Source organism: Sceloporus occidentalis, unplaced genomic scaffold, assembly GCF_023333645.1.
Source record: "Sceloporus occidentalis isolate IW3139 unplaced genomic scaffold, rSceOcc1.0.p SCAF_1, whole genome shotgun sequence".
NCBI lineage: Eukaryota > Metazoa > Chordata > Lepidosauria > Squamata > Phrynosomatidae > Sceloporus > Sceloporus occidentalis.
The window spans coordinates 159,389,668-159,411,955 of record NW_028316981.1 but is presented as its reverse complement, the minus strand read 5'-3'; the positions used below and the strand labels follow the sequence as shown (position 1 = coordinate 159,411,955).

The window sequence follows — 22,288 nt, the reverse complement described above, 5'->3', positions numbered from 1 at the left end:
TTCTCTCCTTTGCCAATAAGGCATCAAACGCCAATAAAAGCAAATGTTCTGCAGGTTAAAATTAAGCACTTTACTGAGACCTGACTGACAGCGACAAATAAAGTAATTTTCATTTTATATGCAATCATTTCTTCACTCACAAGCATAGATGATATATCCAAATCAACAGCATGCATGCATAGACACCGAGAGAAAGTCAGTCAGGAGATGGAAAGGTTGATCCATATACCAAAGTATCACTGTGGGGCAGAGTGCTCACTTAACACATTTAACCAAACCCCAAGAAGTGCATTATGGTGGGGATGTTTGCTTTTCATTCCCTAATATGAAAATTCAGTCACTTCTCTCAATTGTCTGGTCATAACCAATGCAGTTTAATCCTTTCTCATTTGTAACATCAAACATTTGGCTCAGTTTCCTAAAAAATGACAGTGTTCATTACAAAGGCAAATTTCTAAAATCCTCATAATCATGGACAACAGTGCTTGCCCATAAATAAGTAATTGCTGAGCAATAATTAATCGGCTGACAACAAGTCATCACTTGCCAATAAAAAATTATTCTCTCCCCACAAGTTGCAAAATACCTTTTTTAAAGAAAGAAAACCTTCCATCTATACAGGAACGTTTAGGTTAAAATAAAAAGAATGGTTGTTTCTGAACACTGAATTTAACTTTCTGTTGCAAAGGATGTATTTTGTGTACATGGTGCATGAAAAAACTTTACGATTTCTCTAAAAGCAACCGTGATTATGTCTGTCAGAAGTGAAATACATGGAAGTGAATATGTCCTAGCCAAAGAGCTTGCGTCTAGAATAGCACCAAAGATTTTGAGACTTCCTGGTTTGTTGATCATACCATGTAAAACTTATTCTCTACATTGCTGCTCCCCCTAACACAAACTTTAGAATGGCAACCCTTGTGAGAAGGATACAGTGGTGGTGCTTTCCATAATATACATGACAGATGAGTACCTGAGGGTACGATGCTGTTCTGTATGTTCATATCATGGCTCCAAAGTGCCAGCAGCACCATTGTACGAGAGTAAATAGTTGGCCGTATAGCAAAGTACAATAACACCCCAAATCCACAAAACAGTGATACCTTTATTGGGCTGACCAAATTGCACAATATACATGTTGCAAGCTTGCCAAACTGCTGGCTTCTTCATCAGGCAAAGGTGTTAAAAATTATACAGCATTTGCTCCTTGGCTCCTTCTGCTGGTGAAACATGAAATATATGTGGAGAAAGCTTGCTCATATTTGGCAGTGGCAGTGGTTGATGATTGGATAGCTGCCCTCCTTTTAAATCAAATCGCAGCTCTTTTGTTCTCCTTTTTAAAAAAAGCCTGAGAAGAGAAAGTAGGGTGCAGAATTAGTTTGCATAGGGGTATGAAGGGAAGATGCAGTTGGTCTGTGCTGCACTAATAACATCAAAGAAACATGTGATCCTCATTATTCTTTCGTGGAGAGTATTAAGCAGAGACGAGACAGGGTTAGGAATAGACTTCTTGGAAGGAAAAGTGAATCAGGTGAGGTCTGAGACTGCTGCCACACTGCAGAATTAATGCAGTTTGACAATGCTCCATCCTGTCATGACTCCATCCTGTGGAATCATGGTTTGTTGCACCAAAGTTGTCAGAAACAGAAGTCTAAATATCTCACAAAATTACAGTTCCTAGAGTTCCATAGCACTGAGCCAGGGCATTTAAAGTGAATTAATTGGGATGAAGAAATAAATACCTGAATGAGAAATTTTAGAACGGGATTGGTAACCAAGAGTCAGACTTCAGATTTCTTATCTTGGGCAACTGACATGCATGTCAACCTTGTTTTGCATTCTATTAAGCCACATGTGTGGGGAGGGTCAAAGGCCTGGCGTGGTTCTTGGAATTCAAGCCCCACTTCTGCCTTTCATTTAATTTCTAATCTTAAAAAAGCTACTCATTTCATACTCTTCTTCCTAACAATGGCCAGCTAAATGCCTCTAGGTAGTTTGCAAGCAGGGCATGACAAAACTTCCCAACAAACTAATATTTGGAGATAAACTATCTCTGCACATAAAGATACTAGTTAACTGACACAAGACGTTTCCATGAACAGACTTAACGCTTAGAAAACTTACATTTTGGACTACATCTTCCATAACCCTGAAGTTATTCAGAAGCTCCACTGACCTTTAAAAAGCTATGGAAGTGGCTAGCAAGGAGGAAGGCGTGATTTTAACAGCAGTTTTTTTAAAAAATGTGTGTGTTTTGTGCTTGCTGACCAGTGTTTGGATTTAAATGTGTATCTTGCATTCATTTGTTCTAAACAGTTTTAGCTTACTACCTAAGTTATTGCAAGTTTGAAAACAAGGATTTCAGTGTCTCATACCACAGTTTGGTTTTCTTTCTTTCTTTCTTTTCCTTTTCATGTTACAGAAATAAATTCCTTCAAACGTGCACTTCTATAGGTGGCAGAGAACTCCAAATACACCCCAAATGACCAAACCATTCTCTGTTTAACTCCTGTCTGCAGGCGGTTTCCGACCTGGAAGGGCATTTCCCTGGTGGACTGGGAGTGGGGCATTCCTGCTAGATTTCTCTCCCCTTGAAGTCTCTTGTGTCTAATGAAAATTTACTGTAGAAAGTTGGAAGCTCTTTTCTAGCAGCAGGAGTGGAATAAAAGACTGGATTCAGTCCAGCGATTTGCAGCGCACTTAACTTCATTTATGAAAGCTGCCTTGAGTCCCAGTTTTTGGGGGAAAGGTGAGGTATAAATAAAATGAGGAGGAGGAAGAGGAGGCATGTTTAACTAATTCAGATCAAATATTTCAACCATTTTACTAGTTTTCTTCTTTTTCTATAGGTTGATGGTTATCAAAATGGTCAAGAGCAGGGGTCCCCAAATGTTTGTGCTTCAGATGTCTTCAATCTCCAAAAGCCTTGACTGTTAGCTGTGTTTGCTAGGGCTTCTGGGACTTGAAGTTCAAAATGACTGGGAGACCAAAGTCTAAGAACCATTAAGCAAACACTGGGCCTTTTTTTACTACTACTAATCTTCCTGGTCAATGAGCAGCTGAAAAAAATGTGTGGTGTGTGACCCATATTACATACTCTTTGCTCATGCAGGGCTGTGAATCCTGTGATCTGTGTCTTAATAGCACAAAACAGACTTTTGTGACCACATATTCCAGAATGTGGCTCCAGTGGAATCTTGTGGAAAGGATTTTGTGAAAGTGGGAAGTGAAAACAACCACAGTAGGCAAAGCCAGTGCTAGTAAATCAGAGGTTGTTTGCTAGTATGTTTGCATGGCAATCTACATACAACTCATCATCAAATTTGTGAGCTCTATGATACCAGGTATTAAATACCCTGAAGGCACCAGATCATCTATCTGTCTTGGAAGCTAAGAAGGGTCAGATCTGGTTAGTTTTTGTTTGGAAAATTGTCAATGGATACCAGGTGCTGTAGACCATATTTCAGAGGAAGAAACTGGAACATTCACCTCTGACTCTTCCTTGCCTAAGAAAACTCTATGAAATTAATGGGCTCACCATATAAATCAACAGGCATATAGACACACAAGATACCCAGAAGTCCTAAAAATGTTGGTAAAATTCAATCTGTTAGTTTGATGAAAGGAACTTGTCAGTAGTAAGCACAGGTTTTTTCCAGAGCTTGGGGAAAAGTTACCTTTTTAGAGGCTTTAATATGAAGAAGCCCCCAGCTAGTAGGGGCACTGGTCATGCTGACTGGGGAATTCTTAGATTTATATACCCCAAAGGTTAATTTTCCAAGCTCTGATCTAACTCTGGTGCCTTCAATGCAAACTTCTCTCATAGCTATCAAAGAGATATAGCTCACCTCAGGAAGATTATCTGCTCTTTTATGTTTTTCTTTCCTCCAAAAAGTGGTACTGGAATTTTGAAGACTTTCTTTTTTAAAACAAAAAAAATCATTTTTGACTTTGTACATCCTCTGTAACCATTTCTACCTCATTTTGCAACATATTGTACATGAAAGTATTTAATTCATGTCTTATTAATGTCTGAAAAATGCGTTTGAACTGTAATGGTCTACCTCAGAAAATACTGTATTTTAAAAAAAGAAAAAAAGTATTTCACAGTATTAAAGAGATTGCAAGGAATGAAAAAGTGTTTGCTTATTTTTGTTTTTCATCTCAGCCAAGTGGGACCTTTGTGATCTCGGTAATGGTGCTAAAAACATACTCAGGGAATTTTGTAATCTTACTATATAAGAAAATAAAAGTATCAAATCAAAAACATATTCAGGAAATGATGTGATATTGCAGCAGCCGTGGGAAAAATTGTCACTTTTGCATACATGGGGTTTGCAGTTCTTTTGTAATCCAACTTTTCTTCAGCCAAAGTTCTGTGTTTATCATGTCTTGAATTACACTTGTAAAAATAGCCAAGTAGATAAACATGTACTTTCTGTTCTGTAATCTTTATAAAACCAAATAAAAGAACTATTCAGGGGATTCCAAATGTTAATGCAGTTATGATTGTGCCAGTGCAGTACCTGGTAAAAACAGTGGTAACTAGAAGCTGCTATGTTAGCAGAGCAGCGAATCTGGTTTGGGTTTTCATCAGAACTTCAACAGAGATATCCATGGTGCTAAGCCTATTTTGGGAATAAGGTATATCATTTTGAATAGCGCCTTTAAAGTTCAAACTAAAACCCAGATCTGATTCACTGCTGCGGAAGCCATGGACTGCCATTGAAAAGAAGGCATGTTGGTAGACCATATAAGGTTGATAGGCCATATAAACCATCTAGGTATGTTTACTAAGAGGTAACTCCCACTAAGTTCAGTGGGATTTCAGCCCTAGTAAGTGTATTTGGAATTTCAGCTCAGCAATCCTTTATACTTAGAAAATGACACAAACACAGTTAGATAATAAAAAATAAAGTTCATGCCAGTTATTATTTCAATTTCCCCCCTATTAAGAATCTATATGTAACTCCTGTGTGGGAAGAACAACAGAATTCTTTTCTTCTGTGAAAAGGGTATTTTGCTTCTAAGTTGACAAGACAATAGCAACCACTTGTATGTTTGTGTTTTGATGTGGCAATAGCTGGAACTTGGAAGTTACCGGTTGGCTAGCATTTGTGATGTCACAAACATCCATATATCTCCAGCCTGAAAGCAAGCCTGCAATTCTTTTTAAAATGTATGCATTCTCTTAAGAGAACACAATGAATAAAAGTAAGGTGGTGTTTACAGGGCAAAACTAGTAGCAGGAGCAGTGTTTTGATTCACTGTTGCATACCACTGTGATACCCCACAGAAAGACATGCATTGAGACTTGGCAGTTAAAGTGGTATCAACCTGGATTATTTCAGCAGTGTGGATACAGCCCTTGATAAATAGCCATGATATATCTGAAGGTAAATTACAAATGCATGATATTCAGCGAACATGAGTATATCTGATTGTGAACTGCAAGCAAACTATATTCCAGCGTGCTGTTAAACAAACTAGAACTAAATAGAAATGCCACATAAGCACATGAATAATCAAGTCATCCACAGGTAACAGAGATGCAATAGAGATGCAATGTTCATACATCTATACCAAAATCTTCATGAGTCCATGTAACCAAATTTGATTTTTCCAAAAAAGCCATAAAGAATTACTTCCAATAATTTCTTCATAGAAGAAGGTCCCATGAGAAGTCATCACAATATATATAAGAACATTCCAAAAAGAGTACAACAAAATGGCCATCCCCAGGAAAATCTAAGGGTGTTTTGATGCTGTGAAACATTATCAAGTCCAGTGTTATAGAATCAAAATATAAAAGAAATTCCTCATGAATGGTTTTCTAGTATGCTGGCTGCTTAGAGATGTATAGCCTAAGGCCATCTAGCCTGGAAGGAATCTGGAAAGTTTCATGTGCTAAATCCTTCAGCTCTGCAGTAATAGAGAAAGACTTGTGGTCTCCTGCTGTCCCATGGCTGCCCATTTTCACCAGTGGTTTTAAAACAATGTGCTTTGCCTACATCAAATCTTGCGTCCTTCAATGAACTTCTGTGTTGCTTTCTCATCTGTGTGGTGCAATGATTCTAATGTGATGGTTTATTTGAATTGTTCATTATTCCCCTTGAGAACCTTGATACAGTGCCTTGAACACAGCTTCACAACAAAAGTGTAGAATCTTAAGAATAAAATTAGGAAGTTCATATATACTTCTTAGATGTATACAGTCTGACACTATGTGGCTGCAGTCTGGGTCTTCCCAAAACACTTATCTGACAAAGACATGTGCATTGTGGATCATACATGTTACAGTTTTCTTGCCCTCCTGAAAAGAGCAACTAATCAATTGGAATAAAAACAGGGAAATCAAACTATGTCACAGGAAGAATTTATTTCCCTAGAATAAGCCTTACCTGATATGGTGCCTCTAGATGCACTGGAACCTAACTTCCAGGCGATTATGGGAGTTGTGGTCCAACATTTCCTAAGATACCAATCAAAGGGAATCTTGATCCCAGCTATTCTTTCCACCCCGCTCCTCAGTTTAGTTGCACTGTTTAAAGGATCCTTGTCATGTATTACACTAAACTAGCCTGCTGTGCAGTTTAAATATTAAGTATGTGCAGTTTAGGGGATGGGGGAGAGGAATTCAAGAATACATCCCTACCACCAACAACTATACAAGCTACACTCCAGTATCCTGCTGTTTCCTTCCATGCTATTACTGTTACTGGGTATATCTAAACAGCCTTCTCCAACTTGGTGTCCCACTGCTGTTGGATTACAATTCCCATCATGGCCATGGCTATGTTTGCTGAGAATAGTGACAGTTTGAGTCCCAAGACAGCAGGGGAACACCAGAATGGAGACTGCTGCTTTCATGCCATCCAGTCCCATGACATTTTGGACATTCAGTCTGTCAGTGACACAAGGAGACACATTTATGAATGCCATAATAAATTTGTGCTTCCATATTGAGGAAGCCTGTAAGAATGGCCCAGTTATGAGTTTGTGATAATTAAAACGCCATTTGCCAGCTTGAGGAGATTCATTTATGGCCTGATGTTGCAGCCAATGAAAGCCAGATGTGGAAAAATTGCAGTTCTTGAAGGAGAGGCCTGTTGTTTATCCCCACACCATCCAAGCTGCAAAGCAGGCTGCAGCACAGCCCAGAAAGGCATGAACTTTGCTTGGCTGCAAGGTTTTTTTTAGCAGTGTATCCACATTGCAGAAATAATCCAGTTTGACTCCACTTTTAACTTCCATGGTACAGTGCTATGGAATTCTGGAAATTGTAGTTTGTAAAACTACAGTTCCCAGAATACCATAGCATTTAACCATGGCAGTTAAAAGTGGGGTCAAACCAGATTATTTCTGCAGTGTGGATGCAGCCCAAGTAAATACATGCTGAAGATCAGTGTCCAGGAAGAAGAGTGGGGAGAGGCCTGGCCAAATAAATTGAGTGGCAGCTCAGTTATATAAAATTTTAAAACATCTTTAGCCCAACTTGAAGCATGGGCTGTTTTCCTGTCCTTTGGAAGCTGTGAATTAAACTGAAGGAGTGAGCAGTGCCCTCCGTGGGCCTCTTTGCTCAATCACAAAGTGTGGATTATTTATTTTCATTCCACAACCAGCACTTCTGCTTCTTCAGGAATGGGGTGGCGGGTGTTCCTAAGCAGGAACAATGAGACCACTGTGCATCTCTAATGGCCCCTCTGTTGGGTTTACAAGAAGCCTTTTCTCCTATAGGAAGTTGTATGGAGGTTCTCCATGTAGCAGACACATATCTAAAAACGTTTACCCCCTGGTCATTATTAGGAAGGGGTAAGAAACATAAACTGTTAAAAACCACAGCAGGCAGACAGTGAAAGTTGCACTTTAAGGAGAAAAAACATGCACCTATGTACAAAGATGGGGAGCCTGGAAAGGCCAAAATATTGATGCTGTCCTCTTCCAAAGGCATGGCTGAGCTTTGACTCTTATCCACTTTCATGCAGCTAAAATAGGCAATATATACAAATTTGTTATTGTTTTGTGCTTACAAGTCTTTCCTGACCTATGGTGATTCTAAGGCAAACATATCACAGGGTTTTATGGGGCTGAGAATGCATGGATCGCTCAGAATCACCAAGTGAGTTTCCATGGCTGAGCAGAGAATCAAGCCCTGGTTTCCACAGTTAGAGTCCAATGCGCAGTACAGCACACTGGCTCTCTGTATAAAAATACCACCCCAAACAATTCTATGGCTATTTCTCACCCTAGCAGTAACCAGCCCCTTGGATTTAGATATAACTGATGAAAAAGAGAAAGAAGCCCATTTTTATGGGTGCAAACTACAAGGGCAGAGTCCATTTGGAGATGGGAGGGGTTGTTGCCACCATTTCTTTTTTGCCACACCCATGCAATTATGCCTTGATTTTTGGGCAACATCCCTTCACTTGAAACAACCTCTCCTGGAGTGCTGTACTACAAATTCCATCATACCTGGACAGTATGACCCTGAAGAGTTCCTCTGATACATGGAGGTTGCCAGCTTGGGGAACACTGCCATTTACCAGATGTGCATACCAAAGCAACAAACCCTTTGGTTGAGAGAACAGATATTCTCTTTCTGTTTCTCAAAGGAGAAACTGTATGAGGTGAAATGGGGAAAGTGCTTGTGGAATGTACTAATTAGTATTCTTTATTTTAACTCCTACTAGTTCTGGTTCTGGAAAAAATTGGGGGAATACTTATCAAATTTGCAGATGACACCAAATTAGGAGGAATAGCTAATACTCCAGAGGACAGGATCAAAATTCAAAATGACCTGAATAGACTAGAAAGCTGGGCCACAGCTAACAGAATGAACTTCAACAGGGAGAAATGTAAGGTACTGCACTTAGGGCGAAAAAATGAAATGCACAGATATAGGATGGGGGACACCTGGCTTAAGGAGACAACATGCGAAAGGGATCTAGGAGTCCAAGTAGACCACAAACTGAACATGAGTCAACAGTGCGATGCGGCAGCTAACAAAGCCAATGCAATTTTAGGCTGCATCAATAGAAGTATAGTGTCTAGATCAAGGAAAGTAATAGTGCCACTATATTCTGCTCTGGTCAGGCCCCACCTGGAATATTGTGTCCAGTTCTGGGCGCCACAATTCAAAAAGGATATTGAGAAACTGGAGCGTGTCCAAAGGAGGGCGACTAAAATGGTGCAGGGTCTGGAAACCAAGCCCTATGAGGAACGCCTTAGGGAGCTGGGTATGTTTAGCCTAAAGAAAAGAAGGTTAAGAGGTGATATGATAGCCCTGTTTAAATATTTGAAGGGATGTCATATTGAGGAGGGAGCAAGCTTATTTTCTGCTGCTCCAGAGACTAAGACCCAGATCAATGGATGCAAGCTGCAGGAAAAGAGATTCCACCTCAACATTAGGAGGAACTTCCTGACAGTAAGGGCTGTTCGACAGTGGAACACACTTCCTCTGAGTGTAGTGGAATCTCCCTCCTTGGAGGTCTTCAAACGGAGGCTGGATGGCCATCTGTTGGGGATGTTTTGATCTGGATTTCCTGCATGGCAGGGGGTTGGACTGGATGGCCCTTGCGGTCTCTTCCAACTATGATTCTATGATTCTATGATTCTATGTTCTTTTCACAACAAAATGTTTAACGACTAAAATGGTGAAAGGTCTGGAAACCATGCCCTATGAGGAGAGACCTAGGGAGCTGGGTATGGTTAGCCTGGAGAAGAGACAGTTAAGGGGTGATATGATAGCCTTGTTTAAATATTTGAAAGGATGTCATATTGAGGCTGGAGCAAGCTTGTTTTCTGCTGCTCCAGAGAATAGGACCCAGAGCACTGGATGCAAGCTACAGGAAAAGAGATTCCACCTAAACATTAGGAGGAACTGTCGGACAGTACCGGGTGTTCAATAGTCGAACACATTCCTTCAGAGGATGGTGGAGTCTCCTTCTTTGAAGGTCTTTAAACAGAAGCTGGATGACCATCTGTTAGGAGTGCTTTGATTGTGAGCTCCTGCATGGCAAGGGGTTGGACTAGATGGCCCTTAAAATCTCTTCCAACTCTATAATAAATAAAAAGACCTTTATTTTTATCCTGCTTTTCTGTGGCGAGACAATCAAAGCAGCTCACAACACATTAAAATATCCACATTCAGTATTATATCTCAGATCCCCCCTTAAAACAGAATTAAACATAATACAATTAAAATTAAAGATTTAAATATCTATTAATATAAAAAAGTATAATAATAAAAAATATAACAAGGGCAGAGTGGTGGGCTAATACATGATGTGAGGGGCAATCATTCTGTGGCTGGGCACTTCTATTCAGGAAAGGCCTGCCGGAAGAGATCCGTCTTAACAGCTTTTCTGAAGCTGTCTAAGCTGGCAATTTGATGGATCTCGTCCGACAGGCCGTTCCATAGTCTGGGAGCAATTGCAGAGAAGGCTCTCTGGGAAGTAGCAGTTAATCTGGTTTTTAAAGGCTACAATAGGTTCCTCCCAGATGACCTGAGAGTGCGGGGCAGATTATATGGAAGTAGGCAATCCCTCAAATAGGTTGGACCCAAGCCATATAGGGCTTTAAAGGTGATAACCAACACCCTGTACTGTTCCCAGAAGCTGGTAGGCAGCCAGTGAAGACATTTTAGAACAGGTGGTATTCAGTCACTCCTAGTTTTTCTGGAGACCAGCCTGGCTGCCATATTTTGCACTAGTTGAAGTTTCCGGACTAGGCACAAGGGTAACCCCATGTAGAGTGCATTACAGAAATCAAGTCATGAAGTTATCAGTGCATGAACTACAGTTTCTAGGTCCTTTACTTCCAGGAAAGAGCGCAGCTGGCATATCAGCCGAAGCTAACAGTCATATGATTCTATGATAGACACAATATACTGCAGTTCAACAAACTAAACTTTTCTCATCTCTTAACCCTATATTATGAATGCTTTAACTTCTCTGGCTGTATCTACACTGCTGAATTAATGCAGTTTGACACTGCTTCAACTGCCAGGGCTCAATGCTATGGAATTAGGGGATATACAGCTTTGTTAGACTTTTAGCCTTCTCTCTCAGAGAGCTCTGGTGCCACAACAAACTAAAAATCCCAGGATTTGATAGAATGGAACCATGACAGATAAAGCGGTGTCAAACTGCATTAATTCTGCAGCATGACAGCAGCCTCTGATAGTTAACCTTTGTTGTTGTTGTGTGCCTTCAAGTCATTTCTGATTTATAGCGACACTAAGGCACACCTATCAAGGGATTTTTCTGGTCGAGATTTGTTCAGAGCAGGTTTACTTTTGCCCTCCTCTGAAGCTGAGAGAGTATGCTTTGCCCAAGGTCAGCCAGTGGACTTCCATGCCTGAGGAGTATTCAAAACCTGGTCTCCCAGTGTCCCAGTCTAACCCTCAAACCATGCTGCATTTCAGTTAACGTTTATACCATCCCAATGAGCTCAAAACAACTCTCCTCTCCCACTTTATCCTCAGAGCAATCCTACAAGGTAGTTCAGGCAGAGTGGGGACTTGCTCTCAGTCACCCAGTTTATTTCATAGCTCTGTGGGAACCTGAACCCAGATTTTCCAAATTCAGTCCAACCTCCTAAATGCTGCAACCATGCAGGCTTTCCAAATTCTTGCAATAGTCAGAAATTACCCAATGGCCCAGAGCATCTTTTGGGGTTGGGTGTTGGAATGAGCATTCCTGCTTTTTGTCCTCCATTTTGTTAGGCATAAAACTATCAACTTGTTCCTTTCTGAGTCGGTTAACAATGAATAGCTCCAGTGCTATTACCTTGGATGTAATAATGGCCCCTGAGATCCTTGCATTGGAATGAAGGTTATTTGCTATTCTAGCTAGGGTTTTTTTTTTTTAAATAATAATTGTGAGGCAGTGCTGCCACCTGGTGATCAATACAAAATTACTGAAAATGTAAAAAGGCAGGCCATCATCCTTCTATTTCTGTGTTGGGAGGGATGGATGATCACTTAACAGGGCTGGAGAGTCAGAGTCAGAAGCAATTTGGAAGGTAATCATTAGAAATGCACCAACTAAGACTTCAAAATGAAAACTTATTAAATATCTACTTGGTTGCATATGTACTTTCCTAGAAATTTAGAAACCTTGTCTTGTTCAGAAATTTCCAAATCAAATATATATTTATGTTCTACCCATCTAAATAGCCTGGTAACTCTCATATCGTGTTGATGCAATGGCCCATGCTACCATTGTACTACAGTAAATTTGTTATTACAGGTTGAGTCTCCTTTAAGTGAAACACTTGTGACCTTAAGTGTTTTGGATTTTGGGAGGATTTCAGAACACCTGTATTAGCATATACATCCATAATGAGATATCTTGGAGACTGGACTCAAGTTTAAACACAAAATTCATTTATATTTCATACAAACCTTATATACATAGCCTGGAAGTAATTTTATACAATATTTTTGTGCAAGAAAGGAAGTTTGTGTACATAGAATTGTCAGAAAACAAAGGTGTCACTATCTCAGTCAACCAAGAAAAAAGTTTGGGTTTTTGGAGTACTGTATTTTAGATTTTGCAGTTCTGGTTAAGGGAGACTCACCCTGTACTAATTAACATTTATTTGCTGTTTATGAAGGAGGAGGAGTCAGACAGTGGAAAAATACAGGTGTCAGAGTCGGTTTGGCATACAGACTCCACAGCCCTGCTAGTTAAGGAAGAGAATAAGCTGCCCTACACTAAGTCAGACGTTGAGGTTCAGTTTAATCTGCACTGACTGGACAGCATAAACCTTGCTGAAGCAGTGGGCAATTTCAGTGAGTCTAGGGGCCAGTCCCTCTCCCAAACACGACATAGAGCCACCGAAACAAGTCAGAGGAATGCACCGCCACACTTCAGGGGCAAAATCCACTGATGTTTTGATTTATGCTGTTTTAAGGAGTGCTTTCTTGGTCCCTCTCCAATATAAGAAAAATGGACTTGGGAAGCCACTGGCCACAAGATGCTGCCTTGAGATGCCAGGGACTGAGGTTGTTCATCTGTTTGCAAAGGAGGTTCTCTAGCAATAAACTACATCTTCCCTGCTCCTCTGCCTCTTACAGCAGCCTCCCTGTTACTGGAAGCTTAGGAAGTGATGTTGGAGTGCAGTAGTTAAATGCTGGTACTGCAACCACAATGTTGTATGTTCAGTCCTAGAGGAGGGCTCCAAGGTCTATTCAGCCTTCCAGCCATCCATAAGTCGGTAAAATGAGTACTCAGTTTGTTGGGGCCAATTGGCTTATGCATTATAAACCACTTAGGGAGTGCTAGTTCACTGATAAGTGGTATAGAAATGGGCTTGCTATTGCTATTTGCTCTTGGCAAGGGAAAGGATAGGAAGAATTCCACTCCTTGATTGCCCTGCATGGCATGGAACTCACCTCCACCCCTGCCTGCCATCTCTCTTGTGACATCAGAGAGTCAAGGTGGTTGTCAGTTAGAAATGTTCTAAACTGTGAAGACAGATGGGCAAGAAAAGTGCTTCTGTCCAGGAGTCAAATCAGGTAATGTTCAATATTTATCACCAAAACAAGGTTCTTTAATATCCATACCTCCCTCTGGATTGAATCATCACTTTCTCTTTCTCTTTCTTTCTCTCCTACCTTTCTTCCATGCGCAGCTTACATCAATTAAAAAGCAAAGCACACTAAAAACTTATTTTACACAAAAGTTTTTAAAAATTAAGCAATTCTGTTAAAAATACTGAATTATAACAATTAATAACATATTCAATTGTACTGAAAATATGAAAGCATGATTGTTGTTGTATGCTTTCAAGTAGTTTCTGACTTACAGTGAACATATCACGGGCAAGATTTATTCAGGGGGGTTTGCCATTAGCTTCCTCTGAGGCAGAGAGTGTGTGACTTGCCCAAGGTCACCCAGTGGGTTTCTGTGGATGAGCTGGGATTCGAACCCTGGTCTCCCAGAATCCTAGTCCAACACCTAAACCACTATGCCACGTTGACTCTCATAAAAGCAAGATGCACCCCATTTAAAAGATCCCTCTGCCACACTAACTTAAAAGTCAAGAGCCTTATCACCATGTGAGGGGAAAAACCTGGAAAAAAACCCCGAATTTTACAAACTTCTGTGTCAGGTGCAGGAAGCGTGCGACCATCTCAGTGTTGTTGGACTGTAACTCCCAGCATCCCTCACCATTACCAATACTGCTTAGGTCTGCTGTGAGTTGGTGCTTGAATAAGAATGGGAACGCTACACGATTTCCAGTCTTCTTCGATACAGAGTCAGTGTTGAGGAGTATGCACTGAGAGACAATCTGTTGTGGGCATCGCATTCTGTAGAGAACTCCAGTCTTGGTGGCACATGCATGCCCAACTAGGTGCTTTCATTTGAATTTCACTTCAGGTCCCTAGAAACATCTCTTAGGTCCAAAACACACTGCAGAAATAATCCAGTCTGAGACCCCTTTAATTGCTCTGGCTCAATGCTAAGGAACTCTGAGAACTGTAGTTTTGTGAGACATTTTGCTTTATCTGTCAAAGAGCTCTGGTGCCACAATAAACTACAATTTCCCTAGTACTGACCCAAAGCAGTCTCAAACTGGATTATTTCTGTAGTGTGGCTATAGAAACTCTAATGTTGAAAAGTCTGCTACTTTCTTTCATGTTCCTACTCATATTGACAGCTATTGTTAATTATATCTCACATTTCCTGTAGTGAACCCAAGGTAGCATACAAGGCCCCGCTCCTTTTATCTTTCCAACAGCCCTCATCCTATGAGATCAGCCTATGAGAGAGAATGAGTGACTGGGTGATCTGTGATTTTGATGGCCCAGTGGGGACAACAACCTGGTTCTCCCAATTGCTAGTCTGTAACTCTAACCACTACACCACAGGCAGTTTTACAATCAGAAAATGATTGGAACTACAGGAAGACCACTGACTGGTTGATCTAGCTCCAGCAATGGTGCTCCAGGATTTTGGACAGAGATCTTTCCAACCCTACAGAAAGTGCAAAGAACTGGGCCTGGGATTTTATGTTACAAGCTTTCCATGATTTTTTTTTTCTGTAGCTGAGAAAAAAAAAATAATGGAGTATAAACCTCAGTCTTCTTAATAGCTGTATATTCTATTACTGAATAAAAACTAAAGGATGAGACGAAGGCCAGCATGCTGTTGGGACATTATATCAGCCTTCACACACTGGGATAAAGTGGCATCTGGCATCCCCGCATGTGAGCAGTTTCTCATTCACCTGTAAGATCACACAGGCTGAAAGGCTGGTCCAGGAGGCAGGCATAGCGCGTGCGCGCACGCACACACACACACACACACACACACACACACACCAATACCTCAAAAGGCCATTGGGACAGCCATCAACTTGTTGCTGTTATTTCCCATCAAATCAACTTTGTCTATGAATAAGAGATCTTCAAGATTCCTGTCCCTCAACTGCTCAGGTATTGCAAACTCAGGGCCATGGTTTCTTGATTGAATCTATCCTCTGGTAGTGTAGTCTCCCTCTTTTCCTACTGCCCTCCACTATGCTAAGTATTATCTTATTTTCCACTGAGTCACATAATCTCATGATATGGCCAAAGTAGGACAGCCTCAGTTTAGTAATCTTAGGCCCGTTACAGACGGGCGTAAAGTACTTCCTAGGGACGTACTAGGGTTAGGGAAAGTGCGTGCCTTACGCATGTACCTAACCCTAATACGTCCCCAGGATGTACAAAATGGCGGCGCCCGTTCCACACGGGGGGCACCATTACGACGTCATGAACGTGCTGCCTCCAAATGGGGCGGCGCGGATGTGATGTCTTTGCGCCACGTGAGGTCGCATAGAGCGCCCTTTCCGCGGCGCTAGAAGGAGCTCCGAAACGGAGCTCCTTCCGCGATTTGCGTAGCTGGTGCAGCCTTTAGACGGCTGCGCCAGCGACGCAAGGGAGAAAGGGGCCGAGCGGCCCCTTTCTCCTCCTCCCCGCCGCCACCGGGTGTCCTTGGGGCTTGAAGCCCCAAGGAAACTCCTTTCCAGGCCGCGGGGAAGCAGCCTTTTGCCACTTCCCCACAGCCTGGAAAGAGGTAGATCGGGGCCCCAGAGGCTGCCGTTCTGGCAGCTGAGGCCCTGATCTGGTGGGGAAAGGAGTGCCTACAGGCCGCCCCAAAGGGGCGGTCTGTAACATGCCTTGGCTTCTAGGAAAAGTTCAGGCTTGATTTGCTTTAAGGCCCATTCATTTGTCCATGGTATTCATCATAGCAGTCCATGGTATTCATAGCACAACATATCAAATGAGTTTTCTCCCTGTTAGCTTTCTTGAGTGTCCAGATTTAACCACGCATAGAAATTGGAAATACTATGGTCTGGATGATTCTGAGTTGGATGTTTAATTATAAATCTTTCCATTTGAGGATCTTATCTAGTTCCTTCATGACTACCTTTCCAAGTCTTAGAGCCCATACAGACAGGCCAAAATAAAGCTGCTTCGGGTCACTTTTGAGGTATGCTGTTTAAATGATGCATGAATCCTAAGAGGCCAGAAGTCGTGCCAAAGCCACACTCCAGTCCTAAGGACTGGAGTGCAGCTTTGGCGCAGCTTCTGGCTCTTAAGGTGTGTGTGTCATTTAAACAGTATACCTCCAAAGTGATTCGAAGCAACTTTATTTTGACCTATCTGTATGGCCCCTTAGTCTTCTTCTGATGTTTTGACTACAATCTCCATTTTGATTACTAACTGAGCCAAGATACAGAAAATCTTTAACTAGTTCAATGTCTTGGTTACTCACTTTAAAGTTATGTCAATCATCTGTGGTCATTATTGTCTTCTGAATATTCAACTGTAGCTCTGCATTTGCACATTCTTCCTTAACTTTCATCAGTAGACATTTGTCTTTGCTATTTTCTGCAGGTAATACTGTGTCTCCTGCATATCTTAAATCATTGATGTTCTTTCCCCAGTTTTCAGACCTACTTCATCTGGGTCTAATGCTGCTTTCCATTGTATCATGAGGTAATAAAATGCAGGCTTGTTTGACCCTTTTGTCAACAGGAAACCATTCTGTTTTGTCATAATGTATCCTGATAATGGCCTCTAGACTGTGCATCAGGACAATGAGATGTTGTGGCACACGTATTTCTTTTAGACTGGCCCACAATTTCTCATGATCTACACTGCAGTGACACCCCTGCCCCTGGTGTCACCCGGTGTGGGGGATGGAGCTTCCTGGCAGGGCAGGGGCAGGGCTTCCACAAGGAGGTAGTGGGGGGGAAGTCTCAGCCAAACCCAGCGCACAAAATCCCCCACTCTTCCTTGCCACAGCCCAGTTCTTCTCAGAGGAGAACGGAGCTGTGGCAAGGAGCCAGCCTGGCTCCTTGCCGAGGTCCCATTCTCTTCTGCAGAAACCCGGGCTGTGGCAAGGAAGAGTGGGGGACTGGATGTCACCCCTCTTCTGGAGTGTTACCCACTGCAGTCCGCACCCCCCATTGACACCACTGAGACAGTGAAAAGCTTTGCTATAATCTAGAAAGTACATGTTGGCCTGTTACAGACTGCCAAAATAAAGCTGCTTCGGGTCTCTCTGGAGATATGCTATTTAAATGATGCATGGGTCCTAAGAGTCCGGAGGTCGCACCAAAGCCACACTCCATTCCTAAGCACTGGAGTGCAGCTTTGGTGCAGTTTCCGGATTCTTAGGATGCATACATCATTTAAATAGCATACCTCCAAAGAGACCCGAAGCAGCTTTATTTTGGCAGTCTGTAACAGCCCGTTGATTTTCTTATGAAACTTTTTTAATATACTAAATATGCATTTACAATATGGTCTCTAGTGCTTCTTCCTTTTCTGAACCTAGCTTGGACATGTGGCATTTCTAGCTCTATGTATGATGAAAGCTTTCCTTGTAAAATTCTGAGTATTGCTTTGCTTTCATGAGAGATCAATGCAATAGTCAGATGGTTATTATAATTCATTATGTCCCCTTTCTTAGGAACTGGAATATATATTGATAATTTCCATTATGTTTTCTCCATATTTGTTTACTCCACCAGCCTAGAGCAGACTCTGTGTGTGTGTGTGTGGGGGGGATTTTGTGGATGACACTAGCTCACAGATTTTTATAGTAATAATCATTATTATTATTATTATTATTATTATTATTATTATTTATAGCCCGCCTCTCCCAGGGGGATCCGGGCGGGTTACAATTTAGAAAGAGGAGAATTAAATCCTCTTTGTTTGAAAGGTATCACACCTGTTGTAAAGGAATGCTGCTTAAGAGTCATTATATCACAATCAAACTACAATCAAGCATGTGTCCTTTACATCTACATTGACAGGATATAATGGATATCTCCTATTCATTTCCACTTATGGTTGCCAGGTTTGGAGAGACAGGGCTCCTATGCAGTACATGTTACCAGGTGTCTGATGTGTAGAAATTTAACCCAGGAAGCTTTTCCTGATATGTAGGTCCATTTAGGGGAAAAGCTGCATAGAATGAATGTCTATACATCAGACAGCTGTAAAAGACAGAGGAGCCCTTCTATAAATGTTTGTTGGTAATCTTAGTTCAAAATATGTCCCTTGTAAAAGTTATTTCTGGCCTGGTATGACAGGAGCTTCATTTACCTTGGCTTAAAAGACAAACACACCTTTACTCCAAAGAGACCAACACAGCTTCTTGGCCTTCTCCTTGAACTTACAGGCCTGGGAGGTAAGGCTAGGCTTGAGAGACAAATCCAATGTCACCAACTGATGTTCATGACTTGAATGAAGATTTCACTCAAGTCTTCATACCCCTAACCCTCCACAGTGATTTTCTCAACAAAAGTGCAGAAACTCTTTTTGGATAACAGTATCTAGCAGTATCTTCTAGACACGCCCACACAACAGAAGTTTCTTTGAATGCATCACTTCAGTGCCCATGAGTGCCATCTACTTTTTAATGCTGTTTTCCCAGAAGTGACACCATTTCACTTGGCCATTACTGAAGGAGGACAAGCAGGTAACTTAATGGCAAGGGAATGACACTCTGCTCAGGCCGAGAGAGCCTCTTTTCTTTATTCTCACTCCCCATGTTCCAGAATTAATTCCTGAGAAGGGGTTTCAGGGCTGAAGTATTGCCCTAACCTGGGGATAAGTGCCTTGTGTATAATTAGACAAGAGGAAATGTCCCAATCCATTGCCCCTTCCTCTTCCTTTCTCCTTTTAGGGTTCCTCCTTCTCTCTCCACTCAGGTTTCCGGAATCTTCCAGATGCTGTCTATAGTAAGGGTCATCATTTTATTGCTGGTGGCCCCTGCCTTAAGTGATGACACAGTGGCTGACGACATCGGTATCCATATGATGAGCCGCATCTCAGAGCTCCTGTCCCCAGAAGAATGCCAAATGTTCACCACAAAACTCCTTGGGCCTGAGGAGGATGTGAAAGAAGAGCTAGAGTGGCTCTCAGAAGAGAAGAACCCCATTGGAGCTCGTAGGCGACGAGACATCATCAGCACAGACCAATGCAAGGAGGCCCTCAACCGTTGGCTGCTGACAGAAGGAGACACAATGTATTGGGACCGCCTGTCACGAGCTCTCCAGGACATCGGACGCTCTGATGTCTCAATCGAGCTGGGCAAGAACCTTAACCAAGACAAGAACTTGGAGATCAAGAAGAATGTTGAGGAATATCATGAGACGGTCAAGCACCTGACGTCTTCCCTGCTCCTGGATGAGAATGAGATAAAGATGGGTGAGAAGCAGAAGACAAGCAGGCAAGGCCGACCACGGCATGCGAGAGAAGATGCTGAGAGGAAGCGAAAGCTTAGGAAACTGGAAGAGCTAGAACTTCTGGTACAGAGGAAGCCATTGCCTCCATATGATCGGAGCCTTTTTGCATGGATCTCCCCAGTGACCAGGGGTGCTATCAGTGGGTTTTTAACTCCCTTGATCCTTGTGAGTCTAGCCATCTATACCTTTCTTTGGATCCTGAATCAAGGAAGGCCAGAGCACACTACATCCAGCTGGGACAAGATGACCAAGATCATCCATTCCTCTCCAACGCAACGCTATTATACACTTCCACAACATTATGAACTAGAGGAGCTTGACTCTGAGTCAGAGTTTGAGGACAATGACTATGGTGACAGTGAAGAAGACAGTGACAATGAAGATGACTAACAAGGAAGAAGTGAAGAAGTTCCTTGTTAGGTCTTAAATCCAATCTGCCTGCAACTAATATTGTGGAGAACAAAATAAAATAAAATATTTTTTCTGCACCTGGCCAGAAAATGAGTTCATAAACAGTGAGTTGACTCATAAACCCATTTCCTCCAATTTTACCTGTGCTTACCACTGAGTTGAGTCAACTCAGTGGTAACCACAGGCAAAACTGCAGGAACTGAGGTTAAAAACATCAGCAAAACAGGACACCACAGTTGTCACAGCTATGCTATATTGCTGCCTGAGGCAAAGAACAAAATCCCACCCACTATACAGAAGCTGATTGGGCTGGCAATTGATCTTCAACACTGGATGTTATCAGACAAGGGAAATTGGAAGTATAATCCAACGGCAATCCGAACGCAATCATGGGCTTTAATGTTATTGCATGATAGACTGACTACCACATGCAATTTCGGGCAATGGGAAGTCAGTCCGAACGCAATCATGGGGTTTCACGTTATTGTGTGATACACTACCACATGCAAATTCAGGCAATGGCATGCCATTTTCGGGCAATGGGAAGTCATTTCGAACGCAATTTGCATTCACGTAAATTCGCTGAACTAGCGAATTCACATAAATGCATTCTGGCCCCACTTTCTTTTCATTCGAAATTAAGAGAAATTCCTCACTTGTGATAAAGTCCACTGACAACAGGACAACATCCTGCTAATGTTTCCCATATGAGTTGTACCATGCTACCCTGAAAATGCCCAGTCTCCCCTGGCTGCATGAGAAATCAATAGGGAGTCCTAGAAGGTCTCCAGACAGGATGAGGAAAGAACCCTGCCTGAGACCCTGGACAGCCATCACTGCCCGTCAGTGTTGGCAGTACTGGACTAAATAGGCCTAAGGACAGTATGCAAAAGGATCTTGCAAGTTTGCCTTTTCTTTCCACTGAATCTGACTGGCTTGCCCAGGGTGAACAGATGTCCTAACCACAAAGGAGGACAAGGCACCATAAAATATAGGAAATTCAAGAAAAAGGTAGGACTTTGCAAAACTAAAGCTAAGCACACTAATATAAACATAAATCCATGCTTCTTAGCCATGCTTATAATGGAGCACATTTTGGAATTCCTCCTGGACTGAAGGTTGAAATGTAGGACATATCTTGCAAAAGGAGGATGTCTGGCCACCCTGGATTTGCCCAAGTCCCCACTAAATCCATGGTTGAATGCTGGGCCAAAATACAGGTAAACCCATTTAATTCAAAGGGTTACACCGCAGAAATAATCCAGTCTGACACCACTGCGACTGCCATGGCTCCATGCTATGGAATTCTGGGAACTGCAGTCGGGTGCCACAACAAACCAGCTTCCAGAATTTCATAGCATGCAGTCATGGCATTTTAAAGTTGTATCAGAGCGGATTATTTCTGCAGTGTGAAAGCAACCAAGCAACAACAGCAATGCTTCTGTGCTGAAAAATGCAGGTAATCATGGAAGCAAGGTTAGGTGCCACCCTTTTATATGGTCTTTCGAGATCGTAGAGCTCGTTTGTGATTGGCTGGGGCGCTCTAGACGTTCCCAGAAGCCAATAGGAAAGCGAGTTCAAGTTTCAACAATGGAAGCAAGAGAATGCCAGTGCCCAATCAGAAGGTGAGTAGGGCGTTGGATGCTGAGGCATTGGAGGCTTACCATAGAAAACCTAGCAGCTCCTCTTTAATTTGCAACAGGGAAAGAAAAGGAAGGGGACGCCTTTTGCGATCCGGATTTGTCACACCAATCGTGCTAACCATCATCTCCGTTCTTGTCACGACCCTGCCCTGGCCCTGGTGCCACTTGGGTAGAATTGTGTTCTTGTACTTGGCCATGGCAACCCCCCTCTGGAGAAACACGAGAGGTCCCCCCTAGGGTCGCCATAAATCGGAAAGGGCTGGAAGGCACACAACCGACAAAGTGCCTTTCAAGGCCGGCTTTAAAAATAAACCAATACATCATCTTTCTTCCTGGTAAAAAGAAAAATCCCTGCTGTCCCTTGTTCTCGCGAAATATAAACGAAAGATCAGAAACAAAACGGATCGTGGGCAAAACGTAGAGAATTGCTCTTATGAGCTGCTGGGAGACAGACCCTCATCTCCATTTTCTTGTTG

The 22,288-nt window shown here is 42.2% G+C and overlaps 1 protein-coding gene across 1 annotated transcript; it reads left to right on the top strand.

The window, feature by feature from the left end:
• Positions 1-13,486: 13,486 nt before the first annotated feature.
• Positions 13,487-20,152, top strand: LOC149322514 (transmembrane and death domain protein 1-like). Its single transcript, XM_089508326.1, has 2 exons — positions 13,487-13,522; positions 19,197-20,152. Exon 2 carries the CDS (start codon positions 19,240-19,242, stop codon positions 20,146-20,148), a length of 909 nt encoding a protein of 302 aa, XP_089364452.1. The 5' UTR covers positions 13,487-13,522; positions 19,197-19,239; the 3' UTR covers positions 20,149-20,152.
• Positions 20,153-22,288: the final 2,136 nt, after the last annotated feature.

Excerpts from the sequence above, each read along its gene's own strand:
- LOC149322514 (XM_089508326.1), top strand. The coding sequence starts at position 19,240 with ATGCTGTCTATAGTAAGGGTCATCATTTTATTGCTGGTGGCCCCTGCC.